Source organism: Eptatretus burgeri, chromosome 1 (assembly GCF_056783735.1).
Source record: "Eptatretus burgeri isolate ZD-2024b chromosome 1, Ebu_testis_v1, whole genome shotgun sequence".
Classification (NCBI taxonomy): Eukaryota; Metazoa; Chordata; class Myxini; order Myxiniformes; family Myxinidae; genus Eptatretus; species Eptatretus burgeri.
Window position 1 is genome coordinate 145563454 of NC_140961.1, and position 16852 is coordinate 145580305.

Sequence of the window (16852 nt, forward strand, 5' to 3'; positions counted from 1 at the left end):
CATGTCCAGATGGTGTTTATGTCCAGAGGGACCCGCCACTCACACTGCCTCCCCTTGACGTATCTGGACAGTGGTTATGTCTGGATGGTGGTTATGTCTGGATGGATCTTACCCTCACACTGCCTTCCTTGACCTCTCCTCACGATGCCTTCCCTTTCCCTCTCCTCATGCTGCCTTCCCTTCCTCCACTTTGCCTCGCTCCCTCCTCCCTCCCCAACCCATACTCACTCCCACCCCAATCCTCACTCCCCCACCCCTTGTCGGATCTCCCTCCTTCCTTACTCCTCCCCCACTCCTCTCTTCCCTCTCCTTCCTCGCTCCCCAAACTCTTCTCGGTCTCCCTGCCTCCTCTCTCCCTCCTCTCCCTCACCTTACCCTCTCTCCTCTCTCCCTCAGCTCCTTCTTACTCTCCCCCTTTAATATTGTCATAATGTAAACTCTTTCCCTGGCATATCTGGTCTCCTGTCCACCTTCAAGGCTTTCATCCGCAGCTTGATGGAGTACTGCTCTCCCCTCTGGGCTCACTCCCCTGCCTCACATCTTGCTCTGCTTGATACCATTGAAACCAAGGCCTTCAAGATCAATGGAATCTCTAAGGATGAATCTGAGTCTCTGGACCTCTCACTTCGCCATCGCCGACAGGTTGATGTTCTCTCTGTCTTCTTCTGCCACATTTCTGGACTTGCACCCTCTGCCCTCTCATTGCTTTGTACCCTCCAGGTATCTGCAGGACACACACGGTTCATCAGCAACCCCCTCCGAGTGAAACAGCCTAAATGCAGAACCACTGCTTACCTGCACTCATTTATTTCTCTTTTTTCCCCACCTATGGAACCACCTCCAATACTCCATTCAATATCATTCTTCCATCCAGGTGTTCAAGACAGCTTGCTGTTCACCACCATCTCAAGTCATCCCCCATCCAAAGTTATGATATTTTCTACATCCGTTAAACCACCTCTATCCCGCACCCCTCCCTAAAATTTTGCTTATGTATACATATTGTTCACCATTTGCGTTCTCCCTTCCCCTCATCATTTGCTGCATCCCTTGTTAGTCTGTCTCCGTCGACTTTCTCCCTCTCCCCTTCTGTTAGTGTTTTCCCCTTTCTCCTGCTGTTCCCTTTGTTATGTTGTGGCCTGATTTGTTCTGTGCCATTGGTCTTTCAGGAACCGAGAGCATGTTTGGTCCCCTAAAGCTTCATGAGCCAAAAGCATGTTCCAAAAAACAAAATACGTCCCTTGCCCGAAGCTATCGGAAGAGGGCAATTTCGTTTTGATCGGACAAACCTTAATCGAGTTATAGTGAAATATGTTCAAATTACTATAATTATTGCATGACCTTAAAATTAGTTCAAATTCAAAAAAATAAAATAAACCCCACCTACTTTCTATTCACATTAGTGTTGCAAAATTTAATTCTGAAAGTCACAGCCGGCTTCGAGATACATTTCGGAAATTGATGCAGGTTAGAAATGTGGAGTGTTGAGAGTTCCCGAAGAAAGAAATATTGTTGTAAATGGTGCTTTCGTACTCCTGGGGGTCTAAAAAGTTGTTAACATTAAAAATTGAGGGTGCCAATTGTAGAAATAAACCCGACAACAGCAATAAGCCTTCCCTTATGCTGTAGGCAGTGTTTCCAAAAGTTATTTGGTGGCGACCCTGAATCCAATCGTATCCTGGCCTGGCGACTTTCAACGCTGGTGCACGCAGTGTTTATGACCAATCATTTTGATATATTGCGTTCATTCATATCTTTTATTGAATTAATTACCAACACATAATAAATTTCAAAGAATTTTTAATTGGACTAAATGAAAAACAAATTTACATGAAAATGGTACTAATAACACAATCAAAGATTTTTCTCAGTGGCAGCCATGATGCTGCTTCATTTTGTGGGTAAGCTCCTCAAACAAGACAGACCATCCGTCCATCCATTGGAGCAAGAATCTTTGCAGAGCATTGGTGCTGCCTCAGCAGTCTCCTTGGCTATTGGGTACAATCCTGGACAGCTCAGCACTCCAACAGAGGATAGCAGCAAGCTGGCACTCATTTTGCCAACCACAGAAGGATGACAGGCAGAGTCAACCCCACCTGATGTTTACTCAACAGCCAAGTGGGATCCCAAACCCACCACACTAACCATTAAGCCAACACCAGCCATGCTCATCAAAGTTTGGTTTAATATTGATGGACAGAGCACAACGCAAGTCATGCTCAGGGTCTACATGGCTCCTTGCTTTCATCTTAATTGCAACAAAACTTGAAAATCCTTGTTCACAGAGATATATTGTTGGAGAATGGAGAAGAGCTATTTCAGCCTCTCGAGTCAAAATGGGCTTATCCTGAAGTTGGGTCCAAAATTTTGAATTCGGGAGGTTTTCGAAGCTCAAAGCGTTGCTTCTGCACTTGATTTTCCTGGAGTTCTCCAAGTTCTTCTTGAAATCCTGGAATATCTTCTCCGACTTCGCTGACATTCACATTGAACACATCCCTGATCCAGCTTTTTGAGATCGACGTTTTCTGGTAAATACTGTGCATTTCTTCCTGAAGGTTCGTCAGATGATCTTAGAAAATACTCGTGACGTCAACAAGGGATATTTCTGATGTATCTTCCAGCACAAAAACTAGCCATTTTTCCTTTCCACAGTTTTTCTCTCAAAGAAAGAGCAAGTTTATTCTTGAATGAGGCAATTTTTTCACCAATGTCCACCATGGTATGATTTTGACCCAGCATGTCTGAATTCAGTTCATTCAGGTGCATGAAGATGTCACACAAATAAGCAAGCTTTGCCAACCAATCAGAATATTTGAAGCAGTCTGCCAGTGCATGTTTCTTCTCAAGTTAAAAATAATAAATTTCCGTCTTCAGTTCGATAATTCTTGCGAAACTCTTCCCTCGAGGGAGCCAACGAACATCAGAGTGGAATAGCAAGACCTGGTGCTGTGATCCCATCTCTTCACACATGCTATGGAAAATACGTGAGTTTAAAGCCATGGCCTTGATGAAATTCACAATTTGGATAGCGTCATTGAGAACTAAATTAAGGTCCGGTTGCAAATGTTGAGAGGCAAGGGTTTCCCAATGTAAGAAAGAGTGAATTATTATCACATCAGGATTTTCTGCTTTAACATGAGCAACAAAACCCATACGACTTCCCATCATAGATGGAGCTCCATCAGTGGACACAACCAAACGTTTCAACCAGTGTAGATCATGGTTCTTGAAAAAAAATGTTCATCATATTAAAAATGTCTTCTCCAGTTACTTGTTATTCTTTGTCCTTCCAGTAACTCAGTGGGCTTTTGACAAACTTTGGATAAACTGATTGCAAATGACGTTTCAATTTGTTTTCCTTCAGAGATTCATTGACGAGGACTTGCAGACACTGAACACACTGAGGACGTACATTTCCAGATCATTTTCTCATCTCGGTGAAGGGATATTTCAAAATGTTAGGCTTGTACTGCAGTTGGGTTTTGCGTTGGGCCATTTTTCCAGTTGAAGGGCAGTCCTGGAATGAAAAGTTATAAATTTATTAGAACATTTTCATTGAAAAAACAAGTATTATAAAACATGTATAAAAACTTGAATGATTCAGAATAGAAAATAAATTTCGGCAACAGAATTTAATAAAAAAAAATTAATTCAAATATAATTGTAAAAGGAATCCTTCATATTGTGCAAGGAAAGTGATCGATTATTAACACTGTAATATTTCTTTTTTGAGACCGTCCTGCGACCCATATGAACACCCTCACGACCCAAATAAGGGTCACGACCATGGGTTTGGGATCCATATATTAACGCCTCCCCCTACACTACTACAGTGTAGGGGGAGGCCTTATTATTTGTGTTATAATGAAAAAGATTTTTCTTGTCAAAATGCCTTGTTATTGGCATTTATCTTTTTGCCCAAAATAAAAGTCATGAGCTGTCTTCACAATGTGTTACAGGATCTCTGAACGCATCAGGATCATTGGCAGTTTGGTTGCCATTTCATTGCTTCTTGCCTTGGTGACAGCGCTCATTTTCATACCTGCACTGGATAAAATGCCACACATCTTCTTTGGCATCACCATGGTGGCCAATTTCCAACTTGCAGGTCAGAATAATACTTACTTTTAGATAATAAAAAGTGAAATATTAATTATGGGTTTTGGGTGATCTTGAACCTCAGTGAAATAATGAGAATGTGAACTTCAGAAAATTAATGATGTTGCCATAAGGCTCGCTTTGAGTGTTCTACTGAATGTCCAATGTAAAATAATCCCATGATCATGAAATTCATAGCTACAGGAAATCCTTTGGTGTTACAGTCTATGCAATTTATATTTTCGACAAAAAGCAAGAGTTGTGGTGCTATTATAAGTGGACCTTCAAAAACTAATTGATGCACTTTTTTTATACATCGTCGAGGCTTGTGGATGTAACAACAGATGTAACAACAGATATACTCGTGGAGCTGGTACACTGAACGGATAAGGACGTAATAGACAACAGCAAGACACAAAACAGGATGTAAAAGGAACAGTAGAGATGCAAGAAAAAGTAGCAGTCAAGAGAGTGGGGAAACACCAACAGCAGAATTGAAGGCCAAGATAGAGGGAGACTTAGACAAACAGTGGGTGTGAGGAGGAGACGACAAGGTGGATACAGAAGGAGACTTCAAGGAGGGAAAACTGGAAATCTGGAAGGAAGAGAGTTTTGGGTGGGTTAATGAGGGTATAAAAGATCATGGTTTTGAATTGGAGGCAGCTGTCTTGAAGACCTGGAGGGAAGAATGAGATTGAAGAAAATGTGGAAGTTCGTTCCATAGGTCAGAAAAAGAAGAACAAATGAGTGGAGATGAACATTGATCCCGGATTTAGGTAGAGTCACCAGAAGAGGGTTGATGGTGGACCATGTGAGCCCTGTAAAAACCTGTTTGGGGGTGGGACAACGCACAGAAGGAGCAGAGGGTGCAAGAACAGAAAGGGGGTGTTAGACAACAGAATGACTGCTGACCTGTCTGCAATGATGAAGCGATAGTCGCTGTCGACTCTGCTTCATCACGGGAGATTTCAATGATCTTTAAGGCCTTGGTTTATATGACATCAAGCTGAGCAAGATGTGAGGCTGCTGCTGTATGTGCAAGATGTGAGGCTGCTGCTGTATCTGCAAGATGTGAGCCTGCAAGCTGAGGATGAAGGCCTTATGGGTGGATAGGAGTTCATTTGTGCCAAGGATGGACTCTGAACAGCGGAGTATGTCCATTCAGTGGCTGGCTTTGATAGTCGACTTTAAAATGTGGTTTGCCAAAGAAAGATCATGGCTAACAGTGAGACCCAGGAGTTTGAATGACTGATCTTCCCCAAGAGAATTGTTAAGAAAGTAGATGGGGTGGGGGTTGGGAGTCGGGGTTGCCAGAAGGTCCTTTCAGAGAGATAGTGAGAGTGTGAGATTTATTTATGAGGATTGAAACACATGTTCCAAGTGTTTGACAAGCTTGTGATTTTGTCAAGGAGGGAAGAAGCTGCAGCCTGCCTGAAAGATGAGGGATGTCATGGCATTGGGTGGAGTCATCAGAAAATTGTTTATTGCTGGCAACATCAAAGGCAGCCGTCTGGTTTGCTCACCTGGACTTTAGCCAAGTGAGCCTATGTGATTGGGCAGTGTCCATAGGTGAGTGAGTGAGTCAGTCAGTCAGTCACTCCATAAACAGTTGACATTATCGCTTAAACCAAACACACAATTTGATGAAACTTGGCCAAAAGCTTTATGTTTGATGCCTAACAATGTTTTTTTAACTGCATCAAAATCCATGCTCATTAAGGAGGTCCCCTGGGTTTTTTTGACCCCCCATCCCCAAATCAATATTTTCTGTCTTCTCCTAAACCACAGAAACAAATTTGATGAAACGACTACGACCTCCATCACCCATGATGCACCAAAGTGTATTGACCGCATCAAAATCTGCAGTCATTTACGGGGTCTAAGAGGTGGAGTATGTTCCAACAAAATAAGTATTTGCTCTTTTCTCCGAAACTACGCAAATAATTTCATTGAAACTTGACCACAACCTTCATCAACCTCGATATACCAAAGATTGTTCACGACATTAAAAATACTAGTGCGTGCCCATACGTGCATGGCCATACGTGCAAAAAAAAAAAAAAATCTTTCAAACCACATGCCAGAAACAACAACCACACAGGCCGTTCCTTCGCTCTCGTAAACGATGACTGGATTGGGGCATTGTGTTTATCTATAAATGCACATAAGAAATCGAGAAATTATTAGAATACATTTAGTCATTACTATCGGGAAGTCCGTACGTTGCAACCCATAATGGGGAACGCGCTCTAACTTTGCCATAACTTGGGAACCACTTCTCTGATTAATTTCAAACCTTGAAAAGGCAAACAAACAGAGATTGCTGGAATTAGAGATAGAAGATAGATACTGTGTGCGCAAAATGCCAAGCAACGTGTCCTGTCATTGGTAACTGAGGATCTCTTCCCCAACGGCCACGCCTACGCAACAACGTGTCCTGTCATTGGTAACTAAATGGCACCCTTTCCCCATCGGCCACACCTACGCAGAAATGTGTCCTGTCATTCGTTTGGTAAATAAATGGCCATAACTTGGGAACCACTTGTCCGATTAATATAAAACCTTGAAAAGGCACATCTACAGGGCCCCAGCAATATACCTGGCAAGTTTCAATTAGAATGGACCAGTTGTTGTTGAGAAACAGCGGTTACAGACACACACACAGACACACAGAGATTTCTGGAATTATAGATAGATATTGGAGTCTCAGGGGGTATGCGGGGGTTTTCAGAGACTGTTGCTTCTGTTCCTGGTGAGCTTCAAAATGTGCTGTCCTATTTTTTTCTTATCTTGTTTTGGTGTGAATCCAATAGGCGCCGTCGGTTTTTTTTCTTCTCTCTTGGTGCTGTTATTTTCATGAAAAATTCAACCTTGGTTGGTCGTTGCGACCTGACAGGATTTTGAAACGGCCAATAATTCCTTCACCCAGTGCATTATACTTTCACCCACATCACAAATAACTTCCACCCACAGCACAATTGCATGTTGTACTGATCCGTAACAACTCCCATACTCTACACTTTTCACACATTCTCAAGTCATTCCAAATCCAGCCGGTACAAGAAAAGCGAGAAGCAGCAACGTACCCGAATACTACATATCATCACATTGATAGCCAATTCACCAATGTACAATTTTCCGAAACTCTCATAAATTTATGCCCCGAGGGTGGGAACTTGAGACAGTATGGGGTGTTTTATAAGAGCGTGTGACCTGCGTTGCAGGGCTCTGTCTCACTCAGATTTCATGGCCCAATCAAGAAAGATCTCCTGCTGCATCATAATGAGTGTGCCTGCTCTCCTGCTGCCCTTTTCAGCTCATGTGCTCCCAACCCACACCCCTCACCCCCCCCCCACCACACACACATACACACCAGGGTTGCCTGTTTTCCTTGTCCTTTGATAACCAAGCAATCTCAGAGTATTAGCTGCCTCTTCGTCCTGAACTAGTACATTTTTGTCCGTTTCATGTCCTACTTTTTATTTTTGTATGCCATGTCGAGGCTCGTATGAGAGTTAACACACAACACACATCATGGGAGGGGGGGGCATGAGACAAGAGGGGCAAGAGAGGGAAGGACAAAACAGTGGGGAACATGGGGTATATAAGATAGACATTTCACGGACTTTCAGGAAAGAAAGCAGGAAATTTGAAAGAGGTGCTTTTAGGGTGGATTAATGGGGGTAGAAAAGATCGAGGTTTTGAATGTGGGAAGATAAGAGTTTGTGGTGAATGCCTGTTTTGAAAGCCTGGAGGGAAGGATGGGATTGAACAAAGTGTGGGAGTTAATTCCGAAGGCAGGAAAAAAGAGGAATGAAAGAGTGAAGGTGAGCAGTCATTCATGATTTTGGTAGTTTACGAGAAGGGGATTTTTGGCGGACCATGAGCGCCCTGCGGAAATATGGTGGGGACTAATCGCAGACAGAGAAAGGGGGCGAGAGCAGAGAGGAGATGGTAGAAGAAAGAAAGACCACCGATCTGCCTGTGTTGAGAGAGTGAGAGGCCCAAAGACTCAGCCTCATCGTGGGAGATACCAATGATCCTAAATGCCTTGGTTTCCACAGCGTGAAGCCGTAAAAGGTGAGAGGACAGCCAAGAGGGGAGAGCAGTACTCCATCAGGCTGCTGATTAAAGCTTTGTATGTGGTAAGCAGCTCAGGTGGGCTGAGGAAGGATACTGCACGACGGAGGAATCCCAGTCAACAACTGGCTTAGGAAGCCAGGTTGAAAATGTGTATTTCCCAGGAAAGATCTTGGCAGATAGTGAGATCCAGAAGCTTGAATGAAAGGACTTCCACCAGAGGATTGATGAGAAAGTTGATGGGGCGGGGGGGGGGTTCCAAACAGTCCTTTCGGAGAGACAAAGTTGGAGTGTGACATTTGTCAGCATTGAAAGACATGTTCCATGTGTTCGACCAGTTTGTGATTTTATCCAGATCTGCAGAGAGCGAAAAAGCTGCTGTTTGCCAACGTGGTACGGCATAGGGTGGCGTCATCAGCAGAGATAAGGAGGATTTTCCAGACAGTCAGAGAGATCATTGATGAAAACCAGAAAAAAAAAACAGGGCTCAGAATGCTGCCTTGAGAAACTCCAGCCTCAACAGGAAAACGGGATGAGGGAACACTATTTCGGGCCACGCGTTAGCTGCGACAGAAGAGGAAGTCTGCGAGCCATGATTGGAAATGGCATTTGATACCAAATGAAAAGAGTTTGCTGAGCAGGCCAGGGTGCCAGACCTTGTCAAAAGCATGTGATGTCTCGGAATATGTCTCTGATTTCATGTCTGGCATTGAATACCTCCATCCATTGTTGGGAGAGCAGAAGCCACATATCCAGGGTAGACTGACCTGGCCTGAAACCAAGTTGATGATCGGAAATCAAGCGAATGAAGAAGAGGAAGGATTTAATGTCTGAAGCGATGATGGATTCCGTAACCTTGCTGATGAATGGGAGAAGGATGATTGGTCTGTAGTTGCAGGGATCTGTTTTTGAACGTTTTTTCTGCAGGGCAGTAATGTTTACTGATTTCCAAGCAGATGCCAGATGATCTTGAGAAATTGAGAGGGTGAACAGAACAGAGGGAGGGTGAGCAAGAGCAGAGGAGCAGGATTTTAGGACAAGTGGGCTGATGCCGTCTGGAACGGTTTCAGAGTCTGAATCGAGGTTTGACAGTAAGCTCTCCCCTTTCTCAGAAGTGAAGGACACAGAGTCCAGGGACAGTTGGGTGTGACTGGGTAAGAGGAGAGAGAGAACGATGGGTTTCGGACACAAGATTTCGATGCAAACACTGAGTTTAGGCATTTAGCCTTTTCACGTGCGGTATCAGCAGTGTGACCATTTGAGGTAAGGGAGCGATAGAGGGGGAAGATACACCAGAAAAAGATTTGATTAGATGCCACCAAGATTTTGTGGAAGGAGAGAGTTTTGAGAGTTCAGACTTGATCTTAGAAATATGTTTTCTGGTTCTCCTGAGGGTAGACACACACTTGTTCCGAGCTTTATGGAAGGAACTGAGATTGCCCTCAGTTGGGTTTGCTTTCCATGAGGCAAAGGCAAGTTGTTTCATGACAACTGCCTCACCACAAGCTTCAGTGAACCATGGGTGGTAGGAAGAGTAGGACAACTGAAGATGAGAGGGGATAAATCTATGCATGAGGGAGAACAAGTTTCTTTGAAAGAATTCCCAGGATGAGTTGATGTTGGAGAAAGTAGCGATGGGAGCCATTCTAGAAGTTTGATGGCTGCTTTGAGATCCTGCCAGTCGGCCTGAGTGAAATTCCAGACTCAACGGTGCTGAGGTGCTACTCTGATAACAGCCAGAGTGATGTCCACTTTGACGAGCACATGGTCAGAAGAACCGTTTGGAGCGGAGAAGAATGGAAGATATTTTCAGGGAAATTTGTCAAAATCAGATCCATAAGAGATAGAGTACCATTAGTTGAGCTCCACATTGGGAATTTGACCGATTGAGTCAGTCCCAATGAGTTGCTGAAAGCTTTTGCTGAGGTGCCATGACAGGTGATAGAGGTACCCACAACGAGCCAACTGGCATGATGACAAATGAAGTCACCACATATGAGGAAGAGAGAGTTCAGATGAGAGGATAGATGTTGGTCCATGTTTTTGGATGGTGAGGTGTAAATGGAGTCACTGTTTGGTGGACAGTACAGTACACATAAAAACATGAGTTGGGAGTTGAGGGGAAGCCATAGCCAGAGGTATTCCTGGGAGTCTGGGGGAGTGAGGGCAGTGCATGGAGAGTGAGGAATAGAGTCTTTTATGAAGAGAGCAACTCCTCCACTAGGACGAGGCTCAGTTCTGTCACACCGGAGGAGGGAGTAACCAGGGAGAGATACTTGGGAGTCAGAGACGTCTTGACGGAGGAAAGTTTCTGGAAGGCAGATTATGTCTGGCTTGTTAGTGGCAACCTGTATGGAAAGATTGAGCGAAGGCCCCAAATATGTGAGGTCCTCACTATTTCTGAAGAGGGTGTGGAGGAGACTTTGGGTGCAGGGGATGGGAGGGGAGGGGTAATGCAGGACAAGGGAGTAGGGGTGGGAGGTAAGGAGAGTTGTTGAAAGAGTGTGAGGGGTTGCAGAAGAGCTAGGGGAGGGGGTTGGATGAGGCGGCGAAAAGGCTCTGTGTTGCTGGGATAAAGGGGGGGGGGAAAGCGAGGGGCAGAAGACAGTTGAGGATTTGAGGAGGTCGAGTGATGAGATGGAAGTGAGAGAGCAGGGGAAGGAGGCAGCATGTGAGGGGGGCAACTTTGAGAAGGGGGAGTGAAGGGGTTGAATGGTGGGAGAAGGGTGAGTGGGGAGAGTTGAGGGTGAAATGTGAGGGGGGAGTTTTTGAGAAAGGTAAGATGGAAGCTTGGAGGTAGAAGATTGTGATGGTTGCTTTGAGAGGGAGGGGTGAGAGGGGTGAGTTGGCACTGAAGTTGGAAAAAAAAGAATGGCTTATGGAAAGTGAACATTCTTGCAAACTGGAGGTTTTTTATTTTTTTGGTCAGAAATGTGACAAAAGACATTTATTGAGGGATGCAATAACGGCGAATTAAGGGAATGGGGAGAAGAAACCTTGTAACCGTTGGAGTTTTAAGATAAGGTATGAAAGAAAGGTCGAATTGAGTGCGGTCTGTGGAAATAGAAAAAGAGTCGTGAATTATGATACAGTCACGAGAACCACACATATGAAAGAGGAAGATGAAGCATTATAAGAGATCGTTTTTTTATTATTATAATTTTTTTAGAGAGTTTTCATCAGATTAGGTAAAGGAAAGGTTGAAGAAAAGATCGTGCGGTGAATGGTGAATTTGGATCGGTCAACGCAAAGGGTTTAAACAGATCACTTGGTTACGGGAGAAGCATGTGGCTATGGGAGCTGCACAGTCAAAAGTGAATTTATTTATTTTGAATAAGGATTGCGTCGGATTCGGAAAAGGAAAGGTTGAAGTGAAATCGTGGAGGTTTTATGGTGAATTTGGAATGGTAAATGCAGACTTAAGCTGATGGATTGATGAAAAGTATCAGGAAGAGGGTGGAGAGATGCATGGTTACATGAGGTGCATTGTTTGGAAGGATACAAGGAAAGTTATTATTTTTTATAGATTTTTAAAGATTCGGGAAAATTCGCGAATGGAAGGTTGTCAGAAGAAATCATGAAGGTAATGGTGAGAGTGGGTCAGCTCAAGTAGAAGAAAGATGGTGTACCGGCAGAAGGAAGAAGAAGAATATGGTTCAGGACTCATGGGGATTCATGGAGAAAGAAATATATATATATATATATATATATATATATATATATATATATATATATATATATATATATATATATATATATATATATATATATATATATATATATATATATATATACATACATATATATATATATATACATACATATATATATATATATATATATATATATATATATATATATATATATATATATATATATATATATATATATATATATATATATATTGTTGCGGATTCGCGCCCGCCGGCGTGCGGACGGTCACGTAACTCGAATCGCGGCACGTCGCCCACCGGACGGACAATCCAGTCGTGACCCTTTCGGACTAACGCCGGGAACTAGTCACGGGTGGACCTTTCGGTCTCACCACGATCGTGCCAATCGGCCCCCGCGTGGGATAGGGTTGCTCGCCAAATTCGACCTACCTAAGTACCCACACGGAGGGTAGACCGGGCGATCGCACCTCACCGCAGGTCGACTTCGGACACGGGCCACTTTAAGCGACCCGTTCCGTACTATCGGGATAACCGAGCAGTGTTATTCGTCGGCCTCGACGGATCGATTAATTATCGGGCGTTTTAGCCCACGACCAACCCTTTACGTGAAGCAAGATGGAGATTCAATGAAAGAAAAGACGAAGCGAAACGGGAAAACAGTTCAACAATAAGAACATTTATTTTGCGATGAACGGAAAGCACACATATACAATTACACCAAAAGCAAATGTAAAAGGAGAAGAAACACACAATATTACACAAAAAAGCAAATATAAAAGAAGAAGACAATGCAGAGCTATCCGACTACCGAGCACACGGCAACACTTATACAATTTTACTTCACAGACGGCGCCGACAACACATATACCCAAAGCAAAAGAAAAAGACCACCCTCAAGGATGAGGGGGGTAGGCGGGCCTGGGGCCGAGACCGCGTCGGGCCTACCCGTCTGATGATGAGACGCAAAGTGGCGGTGGCGCCCAAACTCCGCGGGCCTCGCGGACGGTGTCTCGTAGGGGGGTGGGAAAGGGGCCCCCTTGTCGCACTATCTCAGCGCGGGGGGAAACAGGAGGGGGGGTTGTTGATGCTCGGGGGATGGAGGATATCTCCCTGTCTCGGGTCCCGCGACGAGCGTCTCCACCACGACCTCGGTCGCGCCGCCGGCCTCTCCCTCCGCAGTTCCCCGAATCCGACGCGAGCACCCCCTCAACTGCCTTCGCCGCCGCCGCCTCTCCACAGCTTCGTCCGATCGCCCTCTCCGTCTCCTCTCTTGACTCGTTCCAACTCTTCACTGGCTCCGCGAACTCCCAACTCAACTCGACTGACGAACGCGGCCCCTTATATGCCCTGTGGCTTCGCCCCTTCACCTTTGACCCTTTACCTCCGACCCTTCACCTCTAACTGGCTCCCCATTGGACCGAGGAAAAGTGGGCATGAATGCTTTTTGATCCATGAATTTGCATATAGCGACCACACTCCAACGCCCTGGAGGCGGGGCCAAATCGCCCCACGCTCACCGATAGGACGGAACAGAAGTGGGCATGAGTCGTTTTTGATCCGTTTTCTTCGGAAAGTCTGTGATGTTTCTGAACACGCTGCTCAGTGCGCGCCTTGCACGAGTCCAGTATCGGTGCCCACAAGTGGTGCAAGAATGGTGGTGATGCGATGGTGGCGAGTTGTGACGGTAAAGGTCGTGGCTGTTGTTGTGAAGCGGCGTTGTGGTTGGTGGTTGTTGTGTGATGGCTGTTGAGACGTGGTTGGTGGTGGTAGTAATGGCGGCTGGTCCACAATAAAGATAGTAAAAGAAAAACGGCTATCCTGAAGATTCGCAGCCGGACTGAATGACATTTATTCCCTCGAAACAACGGGTTTGGGCCTAACTACACATATACTTACCGAGATATCTCACCTAAGGGACCTGAATGGTGGTTTGCGAATTTCGTCAACCACAACAATATATATATATATATATATATATATATATATATATATATATATATATATATATATATATATATATATATATATATATATATATATATATATATATATATATAAAAACCAAGTCGAAAACACCAGGGGCTTGACTCAGCCTGCCATCCTTCCGAGGTCGGCGAAATGAGCACCAGTTGTACTTGGCCTGGTGTATGCCCCGGTTAGAATAGGTGTACCATATCCCTGTGTGTCGTAAGAGGCAACCAGGGTTGCGTCAGGAAGGGAATCCGGCGTAAAAAAACCTATGCCAAATCATTATGCGGACAACAAAACGAATTTCCATACCGGATCGGTCGAGGCCCGGGTTACCAACGACCGGAGGTCAGCAGGGTACCAGTGGAAATTGTGCTACTGCTGAGCGAAGGAGGAGAAGGAGACGGGGAAGGCGAGTCCGGAGGCAGTGGGAGAGGGGGAAGGGTAGAAGTGTGGAGGTGAGAGTTGGAACTCTGAATGTTGGGACGATGACTGGCAAAGGGCGAGTGTTGGCTGATATGATGGAGAGAAGAAAGGTGGACATACTGTGTGTACAAGAGACCAAGTGGATGGGGAGTAAGGCGAGGAGCATTGGAGGTGGTTTCAAACTGTTCTACCATGGTGTGGATGGGAGGAGAAATGGTGTCGGGATAATCCTGAAGGAATATTATGTCACGAGGTTATTGGAGGTGAGGAGAGTGTCTGACCGAGTGATGAGTGTGAAGTTGGAAATTGAAGGGGTGATGATGAATGTCATCAGTGCATATGCCCCACATATGGGGTGTGAGATGGAATATAAAGAAGATTTCTGGAGTGAGTTGGATGAAGTGGTGGAGAGTGTATCCAAGGATGAAAGAGTGGTGATTGGAGCAGATTTCAATGGACATGTTGGGGAAGGGAATAAAGAGGATGAGGAGGTGATGGGGAGGTACGGTCTCAACAAGAGAAATGTGGAAGGGCAAATGGTGGTAGAGTTTGCAAAAAGAATGGAAATGGCAGTGGTAAATACGTATTTCAAGAAGAAGTAGGAACACAGGGTGACATACAAGAGTGGAGGAAAGTGCACACAGGTGGATTACATCTTAAGTAGGAAATGCAACCTGAAAGAGATTAGTGACTGTAAGGTTGTGGCAGGGGAGAGTGTAGCTCGACAGCATCGATTGGTGGTCTGTAGGATGACTTTAGAGGTGAGGTTGAGGAAGAGAGTGAGGGCTGAACCAAGGACCAGATGGTGGAAGCTGAAGGAGGAAGACTGTTGCGTGAAATTTAGGGAGGAGGTGAGACAGGCGTTGGATGGTGGTAAAGATGGGTGGGATGATTGGGCAACGACAGCAGAAGTTGTGAGGGAGATAGCTGGGAAGGTACTTGGTGTGACATCTGGACAGAGGAAGGGAGATAAGGAGACTTGGTGGTGGAATGAGGAAGTACAGGAAAGTATAAGGAAGAAGGGGTTGGCGAAAAAGAAGTAGGATAGTCAGAGAGATGAAGAAAGTCGGCAGGAGTACAAGGAGTGGCGTCGAAAAGCAAAAAGAGAGGTGGCAAAGGCCAAGGAAAAGGCATATGACGAGATGTATGAGAAGTTGGATACAAAAGAAGGGGAAAAGGATTTATACCGATTGGCAAGACAGAGGGACCGAGCTGGGAAGGATGTGCTGCAGGTTAGGGTGATAAAGGACGCAAATGGGAATGTGCTGACGAGCGAGGAGAGTGTGTTGAGAAGGTGGATGGAGTACTTTGAGGAGCTGATGAATGAAGAAAATGTGAGAGAGAGAAGGTTGGAAGAGGTGGAGATAGTGAATCTGGAAGTGGGGTGGATCAGTAAGGATGAAGTTAGGACTGCTATGAAGAAGATGAAAAGTGGGAAGGCGGTTGGCCCAGATTGTATACCAGTGGAGGCATGGAAGTGCTTCGGAGAGATGGCAGTGGGGTTGTTAACCAGATTGTTTAATAAAGTCTTGGAAAGTGAGAGGATGCCGGAGGAGTGGAGATTAAGTGTACTGGTTCCGATTTTCAAGAATAAGGGTGATGTGCAGAGCTGTGGAAATTACAGAGGGATAAAGTTGTTAAGCCACACCATGAAGTTGTGGCAAAGAGTAGTGGAAGCTCGGTTGAGAGGAGAGGTGACGATCTGTGAGCAGCAATATGGGTTTATGCCAGGAAAGAGCACCACTGATGCGATGTTTGCTTTGAGAATGTTGATGGAGAAGTATAGGGAAGGCCAGAAAGAGTTACATTGTGTGTTTGTGGATTTAGAGAACGCTTATGATAGGGTGCCAAGAGAGGAGTTGTGGCATTGTATGAGGAAGTCGGGAGTGGTGGAGCAGTATGTGAGGATCGTGCAGGATATGTATGAGGACAGTGTGACAGCGGTGAGGTGTGCGGTAGGAATGACGGACCGGTTTAAGGTTAAAGTGGGATTGCACCAAAAATCGACTCTGAGCCCTTTCCTGTTTGCAATGGTGATGGACAGGTTGACGGACGAGATCAGACTGGAGTCTCCATGGACTATGATGTTCGCGGATGACATCATGATCTGTAGGGAGAGTAGGGAGCAGGCTGAATCGAGCCTTGAGAGGTGGAGGTATGCACTGGAGAGAAGGGGAATGTTAGTCAGTCGGAGTAAGACGGATTACATGAGCGTAAATGAGAGGGAGGGTGGTGGTATGGTGCGGTTGCAAGGAGTTGAGGTGGGGAAGGTGGATTGGTTTAAATACTTGGGATCAACTGTCCAAAGTAACGGAGAGTGTGGGAGAGAAGTGAAAAAGAGAGTGCAGGCAGGATGGAGTGGGTGGAGAAAAGTTGGAGGAGTGATTTGTGACAGAAGGGTAGCTGCAAGAGTGAAGGGGAAAGTATACAAGACGGTAGTGAGACCAGCTATGTTGTATGGTTTGGAGGCGGTGGCGCCAACAAAAAGACAGGAAGCGGAGCTGGAGGTGGCAGAGTTAAAGATGCTGCGATTCTCGTTGGGAGTGATGAGGATGGATAGGATAAGAAATGAGTATATTAGAGGGACAGCGCAGGTAGGACGGTTT

General features: G+C 45.1%; 1 protein-coding gene across 2 annotated transcripts in view; it reads left to right on the plus strand.

The window, feature by feature from the left end:
- LOC147035690 (equilibrative nucleoside transporter 1-like) overlaps nucleotides 1–16852 on the plus strand; it is a 251380-nt gene that overhangs the window by 96451 nt on the left and 138077 nt on the right. For both annotated transcript variants that reach the window (XM_085846842.1, XM_085846852.1), the window contains one exon: nucleotides 3960–4108. In XM_085846842.1, the coding sequence (XP_085702968.1) occupies nucleotides 3960–4108 (149 nt within the window). The remainder of the gene's footprint in view (nucleotides 1–3959; nucleotides 4109–16852) is intronic.